The sequence below is a fragment of the Haliotis cracherodii genome, unplaced genomic scaffold (genome assembly GCF_022045235.1).
Source record: "Haliotis cracherodii isolate W230 unplaced genomic scaffold, xgHalCrac1.p SCAF_5, whole genome shotgun sequence".
Classification (NCBI taxonomy): domain Eukaryota; kingdom Metazoa; phylum Mollusca; class Gastropoda; order Lepetellida; family Haliotidae; genus Haliotis; species Haliotis cracherodii.
In genome coordinates, this window is record NW_027266308.1 from 20,197,692 (window position 1) to 20,220,076 (window position 22,385).

The 22,385-nt window shown below is 43.4% G+C and overlaps 1 protein-coding gene across 2 annotated transcripts; it reads left to right on the forward strand.

Annotated features, from left to right (window-relative positions):
• Positions 1 to 2,063: 2,063 nt before the first annotated feature.
• On the forward strand, positions 2,064 to 21,365 carry LOC139443451 (protein-L-isoaspartate(D-aspartate) O-methyltransferase-like). Of its 2 annotated transcripts, XM_071224437.1 has the most exons (8): positions 2,064 to 2,091; positions 2,256 to 2,435; positions 3,912 to 4,048; positions 5,527 to 5,631; positions 6,746 to 6,958; positions 12,259 to 12,428; positions 18,907 to 18,947; positions 20,146 to 21,365. In XM_071224437.1, the coding sequence occupies exons 2-7, from the start codon at positions 2,306 to 2,308 to the stop codon at positions 18,929 to 18,931; spliced, it is 780 nt and encodes a 259-aa protein (XP_071080538.1). In that variant the 5' UTR covers positions 2,064 to 2,091; positions 2,256 to 2,305; the 3' UTR covers positions 18,932 to 18,947; positions 20,146 to 21,365. The 2 variants fall into 2 exon arrangements, with proteins under 2 accessions (XP_071080538.1, XP_071080539.1); XM_071224438.1 differs by lacking the exon at positions 18,907 to 18,947.
• Positions 21,366 to 22,385: the final 1,020 nt, after the last annotated feature.

Below are 22,385 nucleotides of genomic sequence, written 5' to 3' on the forward strand. Positions count from 1 at the left end.
GATCTAGAAATATAAGAGACCGCTTGAAACAGCCTCATCTGTTTCACATTTAGATCTATGCACAAAGATTAAGAGTGACAACGAATATCCATAAGACTGTATGTATGGCTAAAGGGATGTTTTTAACTTTCCAATAGTCAATTTTCCCTGTCAGTCGAGCAATATTCCACTACCTCCAGCCTTTGGTATCTTCATTTCACAACTTTTGATGTACAATTGAGCATGCTCTATCTACGAAGATTTCAAAGACCGACATACGACGCTTGCTCAAACTTTGTTTGATCATCATGATGATAACACATTTAAGGACTTAGTTAAAGCTTTCAAAACGTTTTATGGTAGACGTGTGGAGAACATTTCCAAATTTGATCATCAGTGACAAAAATAATATCTGATTCCCCTTGTCTCAGGTGGACAATTGACCTGCCTCTGTGTGTGTTTGGGACGGGTACCACCTTTTCGCGGACACCTGGGATCATATGTAGCTATATTTAATAGTAATTAATGAACACATGCGTATGACATAGTGGGAATCGTGCAGTGGACAGAAATTCTTACGATTATGGAAAGGGTTTTGTCCCTTATATTTATGGTTATGTGTCGCCCTGTGTGTCGGCTGTCAGGAAGCTCTCGTAAAATATATAAGATATGCAGGGCATTGATATTTTATATTAACTGTCGGGCAAAAGAAAGTATACATTTGAAAATTGGATTTGACCATAAATTTACAAACGTTATCAAAACGTTCAAACAGTCACCGAAACACTGGTACCTCAAGGTCCAAATCACGACCCCTTGGTTAAGAAGATGCACGTGCGGAAGTGAAAAATCGCTAAACACCCTTTTTTTTTTCCGGTACCCGAAAAAATGCACGCGTACAAATGGTATAAAATGCAATGTATCGTTGCTGAGACATTACGGGTAATGAAAAAGAACAAAAGATATTTCACGTTTAACTACACAACAGAGAGAAAAAGGGCCGTCATCCTCTATATCTCTAGGGTTAGCATTTCAGTCAACCAAAGGTAGTAACATTTCACCAGATTTACTCCAGGGTATTTACGGTTTCGACTAAAAACTAGATAACGAATAATAACAATTCACAAGAGAGAAAAATGACAATTCAAAGAAAACGGGTAACTTATTTTCGAATATACGATAACAGGACTGTTGAGAAATAACGTATCATAGCTAATTCGTAACGTGAAATGTGGAATCACGGCAAATCAGGGCCAATTAAAAGAGTATAACGAAATATAGTACGTAATCCCTGCCCCCGACAAACAACCAACGAAACAATATAGGCGGACATCTACATTTTCCGATAAATCGTCTTACGTCAAAAGTGAAAGGGAATTAGGAAGTCTTCTAAATTGGTAAACTTTGTATCCATATGTGTTTACATATTTTGAAAAGATGAATACTACCAATCACACATCTATTGGCGCACCCCTAGGACATGTACAGCTACCCGCTCCTTTTCCATTTTGCTGGTTAGGTTAATTCATTGAGATTATACAAATACCTATTTTAGAAAACATGAAATTTTCTGAACATAAATCAGCAAACATCATTAACAAAACAAAACAATCGCTTGTTATTTCTTTTTATGCACATGAATTACAAGTCACCCTACTAAAGCTGAAACACATCTTGATAAGTATTAAGTGTGTGTGTGTGCGTGTGTGTGTGTGTGTGTGTGTGTGTGTGTGTGTGTGTGTGTACGTGATAATATATATCTCCGCGACAAAGAATTTTCTTTTAGGGGAGAAGGAAATCTTAGAAAGACTGATCCACATTCCCTGGAGGAAAGCGAAGTATTTATATTCTAGGTATTTATAGAGACTCCCTCTTTTATATACACACATCGGGCAGTGTATTTTTACTTTATGTCGCAAATGTCGGGAGATATTTTCTACTCGAAGTGTATTATTCTCTTGATAAATGGTCTCGGAAATTCCAACCTAAAAGAGCGTGCGTCATTGCTTCTATTATTTCAATGAACGGCTATCTAGTGGTATGCGTTTATCGTCCCTTCATGAATGATGAGCACCTGTCGCTCAAAGGTGAAGGTCACTGTCGGCGGTCAAGGTCAGTAATGGGGTCTGGTCTGTGAGTGCGCGTGTCAGTTTAAAACGCGCAAGCGTCATCAAATGTACCAATGGCAATTTGACAACATCTGCAAGAAATACATAATGAACTAAGCTTTCAAATTATCATTACTAAATCTGCAATTCCTTTCCCTTATTTTGTAGTTTCGCCGAGTAATGGCGATGGCCATTAGCTGGAATCACTGGGATATGTGATGTTTTGGGACAGACTGAGAGCTGTCGTTTTAAGTTCAGTGTCTTTCGTCTTTGCTGTGCTGCCCAGGGAAACAATGGCGTGGAGATCGAGCGGTACCAGCAATTCCAATCTCGTAGACAACTTGCATGGTAAGCGAAATGTATCGAAATTAGGAGATCAGTTATATCTTTTGTTTTGCATCCGAAAGGTCTGGTCGACATTCCACTCTAGCCTATCGGGTAAATATCTCAAATTTTAGACATAGCAATAGCTTCTATTTCGGATTTTGAGATGTTAGAGCAATAACATATTGTTTGGATGTGTGAAAAACAAAATGATTGGTCTCGCTTTGGTATGTTTACTTCGGTTGTGTGGTTGTTATTATTGTGATAAACATACTAAGGCCACATGCACAGTATGCATACGCAAAAGTGAAGTGCTTTGAAAGTGTTGGAAGTTCTGTTTTATGAACCAAAATATTAATAGTGTTGTTATTTAGTTCATCAACATGAATGATTATATATTTATATTAAAACTAAACCTGTATACTTATGTATTTATGTGTAATTTTAAGTAATTAAGTAATACCAGTTCATGGAACAGATTTGTTGTTTGTATTACAAGATCAATGAATACCTAATCCAGCGATAGTAATGCACTTTATTTTAGCTGTGTGTATATATGCCCAGGTCTGCTACATGTGCAAGAGGTGGTAGATGAAAGATTGAGAAGTAACAAATGTCAGGGAATTATGGAAGTTTCACACAATGCTAATTTTTACGTCTATATTGCAGTGCCAGCGGTAGAAACTAACATGTTTAAGCTACTAGTCCTTATAATGATAACATATAGCAAAACCCTTAAAAATGATGCCTGAACTGGACTACAAGGACTACAGGACTAGTGCCAATTTCTAAAGTTGAGTACTGAGAAGGGCCATGGTGTTGTTCCATCTTAAATTATGTTCTTAGTTTTTCTAACTAATCCTTCAACACAGCTTACTTCATAGTTTCATGATATTTATGCTAAAATATATTCCCATTGTAAGATTTCACCATCTTGTTCGTGTGTTTTTTTTAACTGCTTTGGGGGTTGGAGTGATATCAAGATCATCTTCAGCGGTAGAAACGAACATATTTAGTTTACTAGTCCTTATAATGATAACACATAGCAAAACCCTTAAAAATGGCATATTTCTACTAGTCCTTATGATACCTTAACTATTGTCTAGTTTGGCAAGGTCTATACGACTAGTGCCAATTTCTAATGCTGCTCTTGTGTGGACTTTGATGCCTCGATTGTTAGTGAAGCCGTTTGTGTCAAAGATTTCTGCTGGTCTGTACTCTGAATATTTAAAAAAGACGACGGTGAATGTTATTGCGCTGGGCACACTTAAATTTATACTACCTACCACACCAAATTCAACAGGTAACAGTATTGCTTAATACTTAAAAGCCTTTTTTAAATAGTAAAACAACATATTTGTATGACTTTTAGCTATAAGAAATATAATATCTATGTATAATGACATGTATTTTAGTATTGTTAGTGTGAAAATATTTTCGTGAAAAAAGGACATTTACATATTTCTCTCTAAAGTAAGCAATTTTGTTATTTTGTTTCAGCGAATGGTATTATCAAATCTCCACAAGTTGTTCAAGTAATGAAGGCTGTAGATCGAGTACACTTCTGCAAGTTCAACCCATACAATGACTCACCCCAGAGTATAGGATATGCGGTAACAATTAGTGCACCCCACATGGTAAGTGATAATCATGGCAATAAAGGTTATCACACAAGTTTGGGGATGGTAAATAGCCTGTACATTGTATTTAACGAGCCTTCACAACAGTCAGTATAGTTACAACAGGAATCTATATTTAAGTGGCATTACTACAATACAGGTATAAAGACAATTGTTTTCAAATAATGTTTCAATAATTATTTATTTAAAGGAGTGTCATTGATCCTCTTTTGCTGGAAGCCACTCTAGTCTATGAGATGTCACGTTTGTTTTGTCTGCCTTGTTCAAAACTTGTCATAATGTTATGAAATGCATCAGATGTTCCCCACAGCGACAGTAAGAAACAAGGTAAAATTATGGACATGTGTTTGCCAAATCCAATTGTTTTCAATTCGGGGAAAAACCCCAAGCCGCTGAGGAAGAGAAGCATAGATAAAGGAACTGAACCCACTAGCATCCTTGCTAACATTGCTTTGCAATTTATATATCGATTTATATATCGATAGCGATAACAAGGGCCATGTATGTTTGTAAACACTGAAAGTAGTGCCCAACAGGTACCATTTTTGTCCTTATCCTGCCGAGAAACATACCCATTATATGATAAATTGTTTCATCTGTCTTACACTGGAAAAGATGCTCAGAATATTTGTTGTGTTTTGAATAGGTTATTGTATTTTGTTAGTGATCAGTAGCTATTTAATGTATCAGCTCTGCTACAAGGCCATCAATTTATTGCTCTCCTGTCTATGAGCTGAGCTTCTGTCATGGTAAGGGTGAAATTATACATCGGTGCAATGGTGCATCGTTAGTCTTCATGCGATGATACAATGCAAGATATGTTTTTCCTCTATCAATACAAGACGGTACACTTAATTTACTTTAATTACTTACTACTAGTTTAATGACCTCAGCATTTTCTGTCAGTCAAATATGCACATTGTTTTGTAATTAGCGTTTCAAGTTCACTACTAAAAATAGCTCCTACGAACGTGTGTCTACAGCCTAGCTTTTCCTTTTGAACCTGCTCTGAAATATTTAATGTAAGAAGTTTCCACGCGATTTGACGTAAATATGAGTATCACGATACATATTGTATTGTAACCTATGTATCTTGATACATATATTGTGACCTTGCTGTACCGTTTCACCCCCGTGTCATGGCCATGTCCATCATAGTCATTGTTTGTATCAACAAGTGTGTCTGATGGACCACTAAATTACTCAATACATTTCACCATGGTAACCATGTTGAAATGTTATTTTTTACAATAAAATCACTAGGGATGTCATGATTCACTGATTGTACCGATGCATCTATTTATCTTACTGTTTGAGTTGCTTTGAAATGTTACCATGTGAGCTTCAATGCTGTGGCACTATTTTCATTTTCACACATAGGTTTGATAGATTGTTGAGAAGTCGACATGATATTAATCCAGTAAAACTGTGACATTGAGCTGCTGGTGAAATGACCTTTTCCCTGTACTTGCCAGCATGCACATGCCCTGGAGTTGCTGTCGGAGAACCTGAAGGAGGGTGGGCGTGCCCTGGACGTGGGATCAGGCAGTGGCTACCTCACCGCATGCATGGCACTGATGGTAGGCAGATGGGGGCACTCTGGAGTAGATAGGTCATCCCTACCACATGCTTCTTGTAAAAGCCAAGGGATCAAAGGTGGTCATAAGAGTCACTCTTAGCTGTGGCGGGATCTTCTTATTTTGATAGACTGTTGCTGTGTCCAGACAGTGGCTTTGACACAAAAAGCTGTACATAGGCCAATGACTTTGACCCAAGAAATGTAATAAGTGATAGTCTATGGCAAAGGTCAGTAAGCGAAATAAACAAAACACAAAATTGCTAATGCCATGTCGTCACAAATCAACAAAACTGGCAGATAAACCATAACAAATCATTGCAATACTGTTCACTATTGGATGAATATAGACGATCTGGCCAATAAATGTCGAGATAAGAAAAGCGCTTGACTAAGTCACTATTTTCTCTTTGTTTTTTAATATTTCAAGACGAAGTCGCTACAAATGGATATTTAACCTAGAAATAGACCAGGGGTAACCCTGATGGTAACAGACATGCAGACTTAGTTTGAAAAATGAATATCCCCGATGTTTTGTTCAACAACAAGGATTTATAAGTATTTTATTTACCAATTTTACCGATAAAAACCTGGTAATTACCGGTAAACGGGAACGATGACTAAACCTCCTGACAGTGTTTCCCTATGATACAGAAAGTATGATGCAAAGACATGCACTGCAAAGACATGATGGTGACCGATGGCCATCTGAAACTCTGTGTCAGCACCATATATATACATGGGGGATTCCCCTTGGGCTTCTGTGACACAGCCATGATATCACTCACTCACTCACTCAGCACGAGCACAGGTTTGTCTGGTCTCGGCATGTTGCAGGCTGCAATGGTCATGATGATACAGCTGTAATGTTGCCCAGTGCTCATTTCCGGAGCATCTTATAGAGTTTTAACCTAAGTTTGGTTGGCTCATGATGTGTTGTTTGCTAGGAGGGCTGGTTACACAGGGACAACATTGGCACATGTTGTGTTGGTAACATTACCATTTCCTTGTTTAATGTAGAATATAATATTCATCGACTTGCCAGATGTTGAAAAGGAACATCCTCATGTGAGTCAGTTTTGCCAGGCGTATTCAGCTGTGTTGTCCTGTATCTGCAGGTGGGGGAGAAGGGTGTGGCTGTGGGTATAGACCACATAGATGAGCTTATCCAGATGGCTACCACCAACGTCAGGAAGGACAAGAGCCTGGGCCAACTTCTGGATAGAGGTCAGCTGAAATTTGTTCTGGGTGATGGCAGACTTGGCTTCGAGGAAGATGCACCATTTGATGCTATACATGTAGGAGCTGCAGCACCTGAGCTGCCCCAGGCTGTAAGTCAGTGCACCTGTATGTACCTGTCTGTAGAATCCTGTACCTCCATACACCTGTATGTACCTGTCTGTAGAGTCCTGTACCCCAATACACCTGCATGCACCTGTCTGTAGACAGTCCTGTACCTCCATACACCTGTATGTACCTGTCTGTAGAGTCCTGTACCTCCATACACCTGTATGTACCTGTCTGTAGAGTCCTGTACCCCAATACACCTGTATGTACCTGTCTGTAGAGTCCTGTACCTCCATACACCTGTATGTACCTGTCTGTAGACAGTCCTGTACCTCCATACACCTGTATGTACCTGTCTGTAGAGTCCTGTACCTCCATACACCTGTATGTACCTGTCTGTAGAGTCCTGTACCCCAATACACCTGCATGCACCTGTCTGTAGAGTCCTGTACCTCAATACACTTGTATGCACCTGTCTGTAGACAGTCCTGTACCTCCATACACCTGTATGTACCTGTCTGTAGAGTCCTGTACCTCCATACACCTGTATGTACCTGTCTGTAGACAGTCCTGTACCTCCATACACCTGTATGTACCTGTCTGTAGAGTCCTTTACCTCCATACACCTGTATGTACCTGTCTGTAGAGTCCTGTACCCCAATACACCTGCATGCACCTGTCTGTAGACAGTCCTGTACCTCAATACACCTGCATGCACCTGTCTGTAGACAGTCCTTTACCTCAATACACCTGCATGTACCTGTCTGTAGACAGTCCTGTACCTCAATACACCTGCATGCACCTGTCTGTAGACAGTCCTGTACCTCCATACACCTGTATGTACCTGTCTGTAGAGTCCTGTACCTCCATACACCTGTATGTACCTGTCTGTAGAGTCCTGTACCCCAATACACCTGCATGCACCTGTCTGTAGAGTCCTGTACCTCAATACACTTGTATGCACCTGTCTGTAGACAGTCCTGTACCTCCATACACCTGTATGTACCTGTCTGTAGAGTCCTGTACCTCCATACACCTGTATGTACCTGTCTGTAGACAGTCCTGTACCTCCATACACCTGTATGTACCTGTCTGTAGAGTCCTGTACCTCCATACACCTGTATGTACCTGTCTGTAGAGTCCTGTACCCCAATACACCTGCATGCACCTGTCTGTAGACAGTCCTGTACCTCAATACACCTGCATGCACCTGTCTGTAGACAGTCCTTTACCTCAATACACCTGCATGTACCTGTCTGTAGACAGTCCTGTACCTCAATACACCTGCATGCACCTGTCTGTAGACAGTCCTGTACCTCCATACACCTGTATGTACCTGTCTGTACCTGTCTGTAGAGTCCTGTACCTCAATACACCTTATGTACCTGTCTGTAGAGTCCTGTACCCCAATACACCTGTATGCACCTGTCTGTAGAGTCCTGTACCTCAATACACCTGTATGCACCTGTCTGTAGACAGTCCTGTACCTCCATACACCTGTATGTACCTGTCTGTAGTGTCCTGTACCTCCATACACCTGTATGTACCTGTCTGTAGAGTCCTGTACCCCAATACACCTGCATGCACCTGTCTGTAGACAGTCCTGTACCTCAATACACCTGCATGCACCTGTCTGTAGACAGTCCTGTACCTCAATACACCTGCATGTAACTGTCTGTAGACAGTCCTTTACCTCAATACACCTTCATGTACCTGTCTGTAGACAGTCCTGTACCTCAATACACCTGCATGCACCTGTCTGTAGACAGTCCTGTACCTCCATACACCTGTATGTACCTGTCTGTAGAGTCCTGTACCTCAATACACCTTATGTACCTGTCTGTAGAGTCCTGTACCCCAATACACCTGTATGCACCTGTCTGTAGAGTCCTGTACCCCAATACACCTGCATGCACCTGTCTGTAGACAGTCCTGTACCTCAATACACCTGCATGCACCTGTCTGTAGAGTCCTGTACCCCAATACACCTGTATGCACCTGTCTGTAGAGTCCTGTACCTCAATACACCTGTATGTACCTGTCTGTAGAGTCCTGTACCTCAATACACCTGTATGCACCTGTCTGTAGAGTCCTGTACCTCCATACACCTTATGTACCTGTCTGTAGAGTCCTGTACCCCAATACACCTGCATGCACCTGTCTGTAGACAGTCCTGTACCTCAATACACCTGCATGCACCTGTCTGTAGACAGTCCTTTACCTCAATACACCTGCATGTACCTGTCTGTAGACAGTCCTGTACCTCAATACACCTGCATGCACCTGTCTGTAGACAGTCCTGTACCTCCATACACCTGTATGTACCTGTCTGTACCTGTCTGTAGAGTCCTGTACCTCAATACACCTTATGTACCTGTCTGTAGAGTCCTGTACCCCAATACACCTGTATGCACCTGTCTGTAGAGTCCTGTACCTCAATACACCTGTATGCACCTGTCTGTAGACAGTCCTGTACCTCCATACACCTGTATGTACCTGTCTGTAGTGTCCTGTACCTCCATACACCTGTATGTACCTGTCTGTAGAGTCCTGTACCCCAATACACCTGCATGCACCTGTCTGTAGACAGTCCTGTACCTCAATACACCTGCATGCACCTGTCTGTAGACAGTCCTGTACCTCAATACACCTGCATGTAACTGTCTGTAGACAGTCCTTTACCTCAATACACCTTCATGTACCTGTCTGTAGACAGTCCTGTACCTCAATACACCTGCATGCACCTGTCTGTAGACAGTCCTGTACCTCCATACACCTGTATGTACCTGTCTGTAGAGTCCTGTACCTCAATACACCTTATGTACCTGTCTGTAGAGTCCTGTACCCCAATACACCTGTATGCACCTGTCTGTAGAGTCCTGTACCCCAATACACCTGCATGCACCTGTCTGTAGACAGTCCTGTACCTCAATACACCTGCATGCACCTGTCTGTAGAGTCCTGTACCTCAATACACCTGTATGCACCTGTCTGTAGAGTCCTGTACCTCAATACACCTTATGTACCTGTCTGTAGAGTCCTGTACCCCAATACACCTGCATGCACCTGTCTGTAGACAGTCCTGTACCTCAATACACCTGCATGCACCTGTCTGTAGAGTCCTGTACCCCAATACACCTGTATGCACCTGTCTGTAGAGTCCTGTACCTCAATACACCTGTATGTACCTGTCTGTAGAGTCCTGTACCTCAATACACCTGTATGCACCTGTCTGTAGAGTCCTGTACCTCCATACACCTTATGTACCTGTCTGTAGAGTCCTGTACCCCAATACACCTGCATGCACCTGTCTGTAGACAGTCCTGTACCTCAATACACCTGCATGCACCTGTCTGTAGACAGTCCTTTACCTCAATACACCTGCATGTACCTGTCTGTAGACAGTCCTGTACCTCAATACACCTGCATGCACCTGTCTGTAGACAGTCCTGTACCTCCATACACCTGTATGTACCTGTCTGTACCTGTCTGTAGAGTCCTGTACCTCAATACACCTTATGTACCTGTCTGTAGAGTCCTGTACCCCAATACACCTGTATGCACCTGTCTGTAGAGTCCTGTACCTCAATACACCTGTATGCACCTGTCTGTAGACAGTCCTGTACCTCCATACACCTGTATGTACCTGTCTGTAGTGTCCTGTACCTCCATACACCTGTATGTACCTGTCTGTAGAGTCCTGTACCCCAATACACCTGCATGCACCTGTCTGTAGACAGTCCTGTACCTCAATACACCTGCATGCACCTGTCTGTAGACAGTCCTGTACCTCAATACACCTGCATGTAACTGTCTGTAGACAGTCCTTTACCTCAATACACCTTCATGTACCTGTCTGTAGACAGTCCTGTACCTCAATACACCTGCATGCACCTGTCTGTAGACAGTCCTGTACCTCCATACACCTGTATGTACCTGTCTGTAGAGTCCTGTACCTCAATACACCTTATGTACCTGTCTGTAGAGTCCTGTACCCCAATACACCTGTATGCACCTGTCTGTAGAGTCCTGTACCTCAATACACCTGTATGTACCTGTCTGTAGAGTCCTGTACCTCAATACACCTGTATGCACCTGTCTGTAGAGTCCTGTACCTCCATACACCTTATGTACCTGTCTGTAGAGTCCTGTACCTCCATACACCTGTATGTACCTGTCTGTAGAGTCCTGTACCCCAATACACCTGTATGTACCTGTCTGTAGAGTCCTGTACCCCAATACACCTGTATGCACCTGTCTGTAGACAGTCCTGTACCTCCATACACCTGTATGTACCTGTCTGTAGAGTCCTGTACCCCAGTACAACTTATGTACCTGTCTGTAGAGTCCTTTCCCCCAATACACCTTATGTACCTGTCTGTAGAGTCCTGTACCCCAATACACCTGTATGTACCTGTCTGTAGAGTCCTGTATCTCAATACACCTTATGTACCTGTCTGTAGACAGTCCTGTACCTCCATACACCTTATGTACCTGTCTGTAGAGTTCTGTATCTCAATGCACCTGTATGTACCTGTCTGTAGAGTCCTGTACCCCAATACACCTTATGCACCTGTCTGTAGACAGTCCTGTACCTCAATACACCTTATGTACCTGTTTGTAGACAATCCTGTACCTCAATACACCTTATGCACCTGTCTGTAGAGTCCTGTACCTCAATACACCTTATGCACCTGTCTGTAGAGTCCTGTACCTCAATACACCTTATGCACCTGTCTGTAGAGTCCTGTACCTCAATACACATTATGCACCTGTCTGTAGAGTCCTGTACCTCAATACACCTTATGCACCTGTCTGTAGAGTCCTGTACCTCAATACACCTTATGCACCTGTCTGTAGAGTCCTGTACCCCAATACACCTTATGCACCTGTCTGTAGAGTCCTGTACCTCAATACACCTTATGCACCTGTCTGTAGAGTCCTGTACCCCAATACACCTTATGCACCTGTCTGTAGAGTCCTGTTCCTCAATACACCTTATGTACCTGTCTGTAGACAGTCCTGTACTTGTCCTGTACTTCAGTATGTCTGAATGTTACCTGTGTAGCAGAATATTAGTCCTACACCCTCCCATGTTGCCTACACCTTTGTAAATTGTTACTACTTGACATCTCTTCGGTGATCCTAAGTCAGAATAGGTTCCCAGTACCTCATGCTTGTCATTACAGTCCAGTAAACTGGGAATTGTTGTAAGGGTCTGTTCCTGGCTTACTGCAGGTCAGCCCGCTGGCATAGCTTGGTGCTCAGTCTCTTCTGCAGCATTCCGTCACTGACTGTTTTACTGTTCAACTCTGTCTGAGTGTAGGTTGCTGTATGTTTACAGTTGGTGGATCAGCTGAAACCAGGAGGCCGGTTGATCATCCCAGTGGGAGGACAGGGAGAGAACCAGAAGCTGATGCAGATCGACAAAACCCTTGATGGCCAGGTGGTCAGGAAGAACCTGATGGGGGTCATCTATGTGCCACTGACCAGCAAGGACAAGCAGTGGCCCAGGTGGAGATAGTAGCTGGCACAGCATGTACTAGCATGGGGCACACAGCAGAGGTGCATGCTTAGGGAACACAGCACAGGGACATGCTTAGGGAAACAGGTGCTTGCTTAGGGAAACAAGTGCTTGCTTAGGGAAACAAATGCTTGCTTAGGGAACACAGCACAGGTGCATGCTTAGGGAACACAGCACAGGGACATGCTTAGGGAAACAGGTGCTTGCTTAGGGAAACAAGTGCTTGCTTAGGGAAACAAGTGCTTGCTTAGGGAAACAGGTGCTTGCTTAGGGAAACAAGTGCTTGCTTAGGGAACACAGCACAGGTGCATGCTTAGGGAAACAGGTGCTCACTTAGAGAAACAGGTGCTTGCAAAGGGAAACAACTGCTTGCTTAGGGAAACAACAGCTTGCATAGGGAAACAGGTGCTTGCTTAGGAAACACAGAACATGTGCTTGCTTAGGGAAACAGGTGCTTGCTTAGGGAAACAGGTGCTTGCTTAGGGAAACAGGTGCATGCTTATGGAAACAGGTGCTTGCTAAGGGAAACAGGTGCTTGCTTAGGGAAACAGGTGCTTGCTAAGGGAAACAGGTGCTTACTTAGGGAAACACAGTAAATTCCATGCGGGTATGAGGTGTCTCCCCTCAGTGTCAGGTAGTGCAGGTATAAGATGTCTCTCTCTCAGTGTCAGGTAGTACAGGTATAAGGTGTCTCCCTCTCAGTGTCAGGTAGTACAGGTATAAGGTGTCTCCCCTCATTGTCAAGTAGTACAGGTATAAGGTGTCTCCCCTCAGTGTCAGGTAGTGCAGGTATAAGATGTCTCTCTCTCAGTGTCAGGTAGTACAGGTATAAGGTGTCTCCCTCTCAGTGTCAGGTAGTACAGGTATAAGGTGTCTCCCCTCATTGTCAGGTAGTACAGGTATAAGGTGTCTCCCCTCCCTGTCAGGTAGTACAGGTATAAGGTGTTCCCTCTCAGTGTCAGGTAGTACAGGTATAAGGTGTCTCCCTCTCAGTGTCAGGTAGTACAGGTATGAGGTGTCTCCCCTCAGTGTGAGGTAGTACAGGTATAAGGTGTTCCCTCACAGTACATGTGTGTATGTTGATGCTAGTGTCAGGTAGTACAGGTATTAGGTGTTCCCTCAGTGTCAGGTAGTACAGGTATAAGGTGTTCCCTCACAGTACATGTGTGTATGTTGATGCTAGTGTCAGGTAGTACAGGTATAAGGTGTCTCCCCACAGTGTCAGGTAGTACAGGTATAAGGTGTCTCCCCTCAGTGTCAGGTAGTACAGGTATGAGGTGTCTCCCCTCAGTGTCAGGTAGTACAGGTATAAGGTGTTCCCTCGGTGTCAGGTAGTACAGGTATAAGGTGTTCCCCCTCAGTGTCAGGTAGTACAGGTATAAGGTGTTCCCCCACAGTGTCAGGTAGTACAGGTATAAGGTGTTCCCCCTCAGTGTCAGGTAGTACAGGTATAAGGTGTCTCCACTCAGTGTCAGGTAGTACAGGTATAAGGTGTTCCCCCACAGTGTCAGGTAGTACAGGTATAAGGTGTCTCCCCCACAGTGTCAGGTAGTACAGGTATAAGGTGTTCCCCCACAGTGTCAGGTAGTACAGGTATAAGGTGTTCCCCCACAGTGTCAGGTAGTACAGGTATAAGGTGTTCCCTCTCAGTGTCAGGTAGTACAGGTATAAGGTGTCTCCCCACAGTGTCAGGTAGTACAGGTATAAGGTGTCTCCACTCAGTGTCAGGTAGTACAGGTATAAGGTGTTCCCTCTCAGTGTCAGGTAGTACAGGTATAAGGTGTTCCCCCTCAGTGTCAGGTAGTACAGGTATAAGGTGTCTCCACTCAGTGTCAGGTAGTACAGGTATAAGGTGTCTCCCCTCAGTGTCAGGTAGTACAGGTATAAGGTGTTCCCTCAGTGTCAGGTAGTACAGGTATAAGGTGTTCCCTCAGTGTCAGGTAGTACAGGTATGAGGTGTCTCCCCTCAGTGTCAGGTAGTACAGGTATAAGGTGTCTCCCCTCAGTGTCAGGTAGTGCAGGTATAAGGTGTTCCCTCAGTGTCAGGTAGTACAGGTATAAGGTGTCTCCCTCTCAGTGTCAGGTAGTACAGGTATAAGGTGTTCCCCCTCAGTGTCAGGTTGTACAGGTATAAGGTGTCTCCCCACAGTGTCAGGTAGTACAGGTATAAGGTGTCTCCCTCTCAGTGTCAGGTAGTACAGGTATAAGGTGTTCCCTCTCAGTGTCAGGTAGTACAGGTATAAGGTGTCTCCCCTCAGTGTCAGGTAGTGCAGGTATAAGGTGTCTCCCACTCAGTGTCAGGTAGTACAGGTATAAGGTGTCTCCCCACAGTGTCAGGTAGTACAGGTATAAGGTATCTCCCCTCAGTGTCAGGTAGTACAGGTATAAGGTGTCTCCCACTCAGTAGCGGGTAGTACAGGTATAAGGTGTCTCCCTCTCAGTGTCAGGTAGTACAGGTATGAGGTGTCTCCCCTCAGTGTCAGGTAGTACAGGTATGAGGTGTTCCCTCTCAGTGTCAGGTAGTACAGGTATAAGGTGTCTCCCTCTCAGTGTCAGGTAGTACAGGTATAAGGTGTCTCCCTCTCAGTGTCAGGTAGTACAGGTATAAGGTGTCTCCCCTCAGTGTCAGGTAGTACAGGTATGAGGTGTTCCCTCTCAGTGTCAGGTAGTACAGGTATAAGGTGTTCCCTCTCAGTGTCAGGTAGTACAGGTATAAGGTGTCTCCCCACAGTGTCAGGTAGTACAGGTATAAGGTGTTCCCTCTCAGTGTCAGGTAGTACAGGTATGAGGTGTTCCCTCTCAGTGTCAGGTAGTACAGGTATGAGGTGTCTCCCCCTCAGTGTCAGGTAGTACAGGTATAAGGTGTTCCCCTCAGTGTCAGGTAGTACAGGTATGAGGTGTCTCCCCACAGTGTCAGGTAGTACAGGTATAAGGTGTCTCCCCACAGTGTCAGGTAGTACAGGTATAAGGTGTTCCCCTCAGTGTCAGGTAGTACAGGTATAAGGTGTCTCCCCACAGTGTCAGGTAGTACAGGTATAAGGTGTCTCCTCTCAGTGTCAGGTAGTACAGGTATAAGGTGTCTCCCCCTCAGTGTCAGGTAGTACAGGTATAAGGTGTCTCCCTCTCAGTGTCAGGTATAAGGTGTCTCCCTCTCAGTGTCAGGTAGTACAGGTATAAGGTGTCTCCCTCGCAGTGTCAGGTAGTACAGGTATAAGGTGTCTCCCCTCAGTGTGAGGTAGTGCAGGTATAAGGTGTTCCCTCAGTGTCAGGTAGAACAGGTATAAGGTGTTCCCTCACAGTACATGTGCGTATGTTGATGCTGGTGTCAGGTAGTACAGGTATAAGGTGTTCCCTCACAGTACATGTGTGTATGTTGATGCTAGTGTCAGGTAGTACAGGTATAAGGTGTTCCCTCAGTGTCAGGTAGTACAGGTATAAGGTGTCTCCCCCTCAGTGTCAGGTAGTACAGGTATAAGGTGTTCCCTCAGTGTCAGGTAGTACATGTATAAGGTGTCTCCCCCTCAGTGTCAGGTAGTGCAGGTATAAGGTGTCTCCCTCTCAGTGTCAGGTAGTACAGGTATGAGGTGTCTCCCCTCAGTGTGAGGTAGTACAGGTATAAGGTGTTCCCCCTCAGTGTCAGGTAGTACAGGTATGAGGTGTTCCCTCTCAGTGTCAGGTAGTACAGGTATGAGGTGTCTCCCCACAGTGTCAGGTAGTGCAGGTATAAGGTGTTCCCCCTCAGTGTGAGGTAGTACAGGTATAAGGTGTCTCCCCTCAGTGTCAGGTAGTGCAGGTATAAGGTGTCTCCCCTCAGTGTCAGGTAGTACAGGTATAAGGTGTCTCCCTCTCAGTGTCAGGTAGTACAGGTATAAGGTGTTCCCTCAGTGTCAGGTAGTACAGGTATAAGGTGTCTCCCTCTCAGTGTCAGGTAGTACAGGTATAAGGTGTTCCCTCAGTGTCAGGTAGTACAGGTATAAGGTGTTCCCTCAGTGCCAGGTAGTACAGGTATAAGGTGTCTCCCTCTCAGTGTCAGGTAGTACAGGTATAAGGTGTTCCCTCAGTGTCAGGTAGTACAGGTATAAGGTGTTCCCTCAGTGTCAGGTAGTGCAGGTATAAGGTGTTCCCTCTCAGTGTCAGGTAGTACAGGTATGAGGTGTCTCCCCTCAGTGTCAGGTAGTACAGGTATAAGGTGTTCCCTCAGTGTCAGGTAGTACAGGTATAAGGTGTCTCCCTCTCAGTGTCAGGTAGTACAGGTATAAGGTGTTCCCTCAGTGTCAGGTAGTACAGGTATAAGGTGTTCCCTCAGTGCCAGGTAGTACAGGTATAAGGTGTCTCCCTCTCAGTGTCAGGTAGTACAGGTATAAGGTGTTCCCTCAGTGTCAGGTAGTACAGGTATAAGGTGTTCCCTCAGTGTCAGGTAGTACAGGTATGAGGTGTCTCCCCTCAGTGTCAGGTAGTACAGGTATAAGGTGTTCCCCACAGTGTCAGGTAGTACAGGTATAAGGTGTTCCCTCTCAGTGTCAGGTAGTACAGGTATAAGGTGTTCCCTCAGTGCCAGGTAGTACAGGTATAAGGTGTCTCCCCCTCAGTGTCAGGTAGTGCAGGTATAAGGTGTCTCCCTCTCAGTGTCAGGTAGTACAGGTATAAGGTGTCTCCCCCTCAGTGTCAGGTAGTGCAGGTATAAGGTGTCTCCCCTCAGTGTCAGGTAGTACAGGTATAAGGTGTCTCCCTCTCAGTGTCAGGTAGTACAGGTATAAGGTGTCTCCCCTCAGTGTCAGGTAGTACAGGTATAAGGTGTTCCCTCAGTGTCAGGTAGTACAGGTATAAGGTGTCTCCCTCTCAGTGTCAGGTAGTACAGGTATGAGGTGTCTCCCCTCAGTGTGAGGTAGTACAGGTATAAGGTGTTCCCCCTCAGTGTCAGGTAGTACAGGTATAAGGTGTTCCCCCTCAGTGTCAGGTAGTACAGGTATAAGGTGTCTCCCCTCAGTGTCAGGTAGTGCAGGTATAAGGTGTTCCCTCACAGTACATGTGTGTATGTTGATGCTAGTGTCAGGTAGTGCAGGTATAAGATGTCTCTCTCTCAGTGTCAGGTAGTGCAGGTATAAGGTGTTCCCTCAGTGTCAGGTAGTACAGGTATAAGGTGTCTCCCTCTCAGTGTCAGGTAGTACAGGTATAAGGTGTCTCCCTCTCAGTGTCAGGTAGTGCAGGTATAAGGTGTTCCCTCAGTGTCAGGTAGTACAGGTATAAGGTGTTTCCTCACAGTACATGTGTGTATGTTGATGCTAGTGTCAGGTGGGGCAGGTGTGCTGGAAAACGCTGTGTGGTGGGAGTAACCTGCTTTAGTAACATGGCGTAGTATTGGGCGCTGGTCGTTTTCATAACAAAATGTACCACTGATCTATATAATGTGCCTAATAACAGAAACTGAATCATGACTGGTGCCACTGATATTTTGGTATTGAGAAGTCAGGTTTGTTATCACTTGAATCTTTAAGGACCCATGGATTACGAACTATTATTGTATTCCAATCCACATGACAATATTGCAGCAGTGTATAGCATATACAGCAATATTATGTAGAAAGTAATTATATCGATGCAAATATTTTCAGTACGTTTTATTGGGCATTATAACATTTGTTTCATATTGAATAGCTTGTTTACATTGTTTGTTACAGATAGTTTTATGTGAAGCTTTGGAAACAATACATTGTCCAAGCTGTTGTCTCCCCACATTTTGTCCACATTTTCATAGAAAAATAGACTGTTATAACATAATAACGTAATATATATATATTATAATCTACATGCAACTCAGAATGATGGTTTATCTGTCCCTCATGCAATAATGTTGAAAGTCCCAAGCTTTGGCTTACTCAGGATAGATTGTCCTTGATTCTGTGTTGTGCACAGGTTATTCACTAAATGTATTGGCAAAAAAACTATAACTGATGATGATACTGATTATTAGTTGTAGCAGTATCAATCGGGGTACATGTGGTTTTATGCGTCCCTCGCTAGGTTTTATGCCACAAGCAGGATACTGCTACAACAAATTTATCTTACCAACATGTTTTAATGTGACATTGTAAAAGAATTAAAAAAAATTCAAAACTGATGGAAAACAGACGTTTGATTCAGCTAAGGTTAACTTGTGCTATGTCACTTTCATTGACTTGGAAAAAGAGTGTTGCTTTTTGCTTTGACGCAAGGTATAAGAGATTTATTCACCCGCTCAGAAATATATTTCCCTACCCAGCAGAATTCATAGTATTTTATCAAGATCACATGAACCAATCAGATGTCGTCATTCTGACATGGAGGTATGATAAAGCAACTTCGCCCTATTGCATACATCCACAATGACTTACAATGAATACCTGAAGGGAGACAACTCTTCGAACTTTGCATGCAGTAGTTTTGTGGTTCAGCTGTGATTGATGTAAGGTCTGTTGTCTGTTTGTGTAGGTACAGTCAATGCTGTCTGTTGTAAGGGGGAGCTCTTGTAGGTAGGATTTAGTTGCCAATTCACACTGTAGAAACTTATTATCAAACACAGTGGTGTTAATTCCTTTGGTTATTCAGTTAATACACCATCTTCCCGAGGCAAGGGAGTTAACTGACTGTATTGAAGTCCAGTTTCCACCCTTGCCAACCTAGGCTGGGATTTCGGAGTTATGTTTTGGAATGAGTACGAGTCTATGCATAGTCCAATCAAAATCGCGTAATGAAATTGCCATCTGGTTTGTAAACTGCTGTGCACTTATCAGTTAATTTCAGAATTTGCAAAGCATGTGTACCGTCAATTCAGGTGTTGACAGATATTTTCCAAATCTTTTTAATCAAGGTGCTCAAGTACAGTGATGCATTTTGTGAAGTAAGACCTGTTTTAGTACAATATAGATCTTGATTATCAATCAGATCGTCTTGACTGCACGTCACCATTCTGCTTGAAACAAATGCAAGTAATATGATAGGTGGAATCTAGCAGGGACATAGAAGAGACATGACTCGTAATAGCCACTGGTGGCGCTATGATCTATCCTAAAAATTCCAGCCTAGTTTGAGTTATGTATTGACTGCATTTCGAATATAACACTTCACAAGTAGATTGCATCCTTGATTATCTAGGGTACTATGTCACCATTCTATTAGGATAAATACCCTGAATGACACAATGCTAATAATAGCCATCCAATCAAATTACGCTTTTCTTTCATGACTGCAGCAAGCGGCAATGTCACCATGACTCACTCGCCTTGTTGCATATGGTCACAAAATAAAACTGAAAATGTCTGGTAACATAAGATCTTCCTTCCCAATATCGTAACTATCAGGATAACAGCTTTGGTATTGAAAAGGTCATATTCTGATTCAGTTATATATATCAGGAGGTCTCTCATACAATTTGAATTTCGATGTATGATGATCTCACATTCAGAAGTGGTATTGTAGTTGGTTATTGATTTAAAGCTGATGAACGATAGAAACTGAGTGTAAAGTTAGTGATAACGGAGGTGATTATGTCACTCCTGAAATGAAGTAATGGTGGCGAATGGGTCCAGGGTATTTATACACTGGATAATCGAGGAATTTGAAGAAAGTAGGGTGAACTGTTTGTTGTGAGCAGTATGGAGACATTAGCTGATTTCTGTTGCCTCTTGAGACAATACCGGTACCTCTCTGTAGCTGTGTCTTACATTTCAGACCCAAGCCGGAGCTGTGAGTACAAGAAGCCCTGCTGCTGACCAGTTTGAGTCCCAGTGATAGTGTCTCCAACTGTCTTACGCTTGCTGACAGCCTTGACCTTGATGTGATGAGGTCAGCACTGCAGTCAGTGTCGCTGGTGTTCCCATGCCACTTTGTGCAGTAGTCACCACGGCAACTGTAGAGCAATATGCCAGTTGAAGCAGTGTTTCTCACCTGACTGTAATTGTGTTGATTGTTTTAACCACGTTTCCAGAGTTATGTTTTACCGTACAGTTAACCTGAATGCTGATACATGTTCCACACTGAGCTTATTTGTTAGATGAAAGCAAGTGTTACAGTAGAATGATACATGCGATTTGTTTTTGTTCATTATTTTAGTGTAGACCTGTAATACACTGTAGCATATTTTATTTTATACTTTGTGTACAGGTGAATGTTGCGACAAATCAGTCCTTTTTATGCTGATCATCTCAAACCCCTACGATCCTGTCCATAGTCCCAGGTAGATGACAAACATAGGAATCAAGCCAGCTCCACCATGTCAGATCTCTTCAGGTCAGAACTTAGAAATTACAAACATGTCAAGGTAACTGTGGGCCTGCCCTGTATGTTCACTTCAACCTTGTGCTGTGGATGTGTCCAGGTGTACATAGGTCACTATGCTGAGTGTATATATTTGTCACTGACTGTGGGCGAGGGGTGTATATTTCATGCATCTGTCAGCTGGAGTAGTGTCATGTGTCATGTGACAGGCAGTCTGGAACGGCACCATTGTCATTCCATATTTAGGTGGCTCACATACATTTCAAAAAGGAATTTTTGGCATTGTGTTAAATACATAGCCCCTGTTCCAGTTTCAAATGCTTTCTTCTTCAATGAAATGTTAAGTATCTAGTTGTAGTGATCAGTATTGAGAAAAGCAATGGCAGTCAAAATATGTCTGGATGATAAAGTTTGTAGTGTATTAGTAGCTTGAGCTCTGAGATTGTCTAAATGAGCAATGTTTATCATGGTGTCGTCTCTTAACAACACTCACTGTTGTATGATGCTACAACTAGACCTAAAACCAAACTGGTCAATTTCTTGCTCTTCTTTGCAAAGGCAACTGTGGACTGTTGCCAACCCTCTGCTGATTAGAGCAAATTGTCCATCTACATTTGTGTGCTTGTTTTGTAACAGTTTGTACATATTTGCTCAATAAACTGCTTTAACAAGCTCTTGGTTCCTTATTAAAAGAGATTTGATAGTTTTGATATTAAAGATAACATTTGGGATTGATTTGGGGTTCAGTGTAGCAATCTATGATGACATGCCATCAACCAAGTCCGGAAGTCTGAACCACTGATCTGCCACTTACCACAAGCATAGCTTGCTGGGGACCACTCTAACCCAGAGTCTGAAACTTGTCCCTAAAAGTCGAAGTATTGTAATAATTGCAACTTTTGTTGAGCCATTTGTAACTATGGATGAGCCTTGGGTTCAACACGATCAGCCAGAGGTTAAACAAGGCAGGGGAAACATCCAGTATCAACTCAGACAAAGATTGGTTGGTTGGTTGGTTGTTTTACGCCGCAGTCAGCAATATTCCAGCTATATGACGGCGGTCTGTAAAAAATCAAGTCTGGACCAGACAATCCAGTGATTGATATCATGAGCATCGATCCACACAATTAGGATCGATGACATGCATCAACCAAGTCAGCGAGCTGACCACCCGATCCCGTTAGTCGCCTCTTACGACAAGCAAGAGGCATAAGTCTGTTCCTTCACTAAAGGTGCATTGTTCCACCAGGAAAATGCACCTGTGCACAGGTTTGTTGTCGCCATGGCTGCAATGCATGACTGTGGCATTGAACTCACTGAACATCTACCATATTCACTGGATTTGGTACCATCAGATATACACCTCTTCCCAAACTTGAGAGAACTATCTGACAAGGATTATGCAAATGATGTCATTTCTGCTGTGGTGGATGTTTCACCCCACCAGGAGGATGCCTTCCACACCAGCATTGTTGGTAGAAGTGTGTGGACCTAGGAGGGGGATACACTCAAAAGTAATAAGCATCAAACTCAACAGTCCATCATTGTCAGGCTCATAACCTTTCAGGCACCCCTCCTTCAAGAGCCGTCATGTGTTCATGGCCATAAATGTAGTCCTGCTAACACTGCTGTATGAACTACATTGCCTGATGATCTGTAAAACACAGGAGGTTAGTCCACTTGTCTCACAGCTA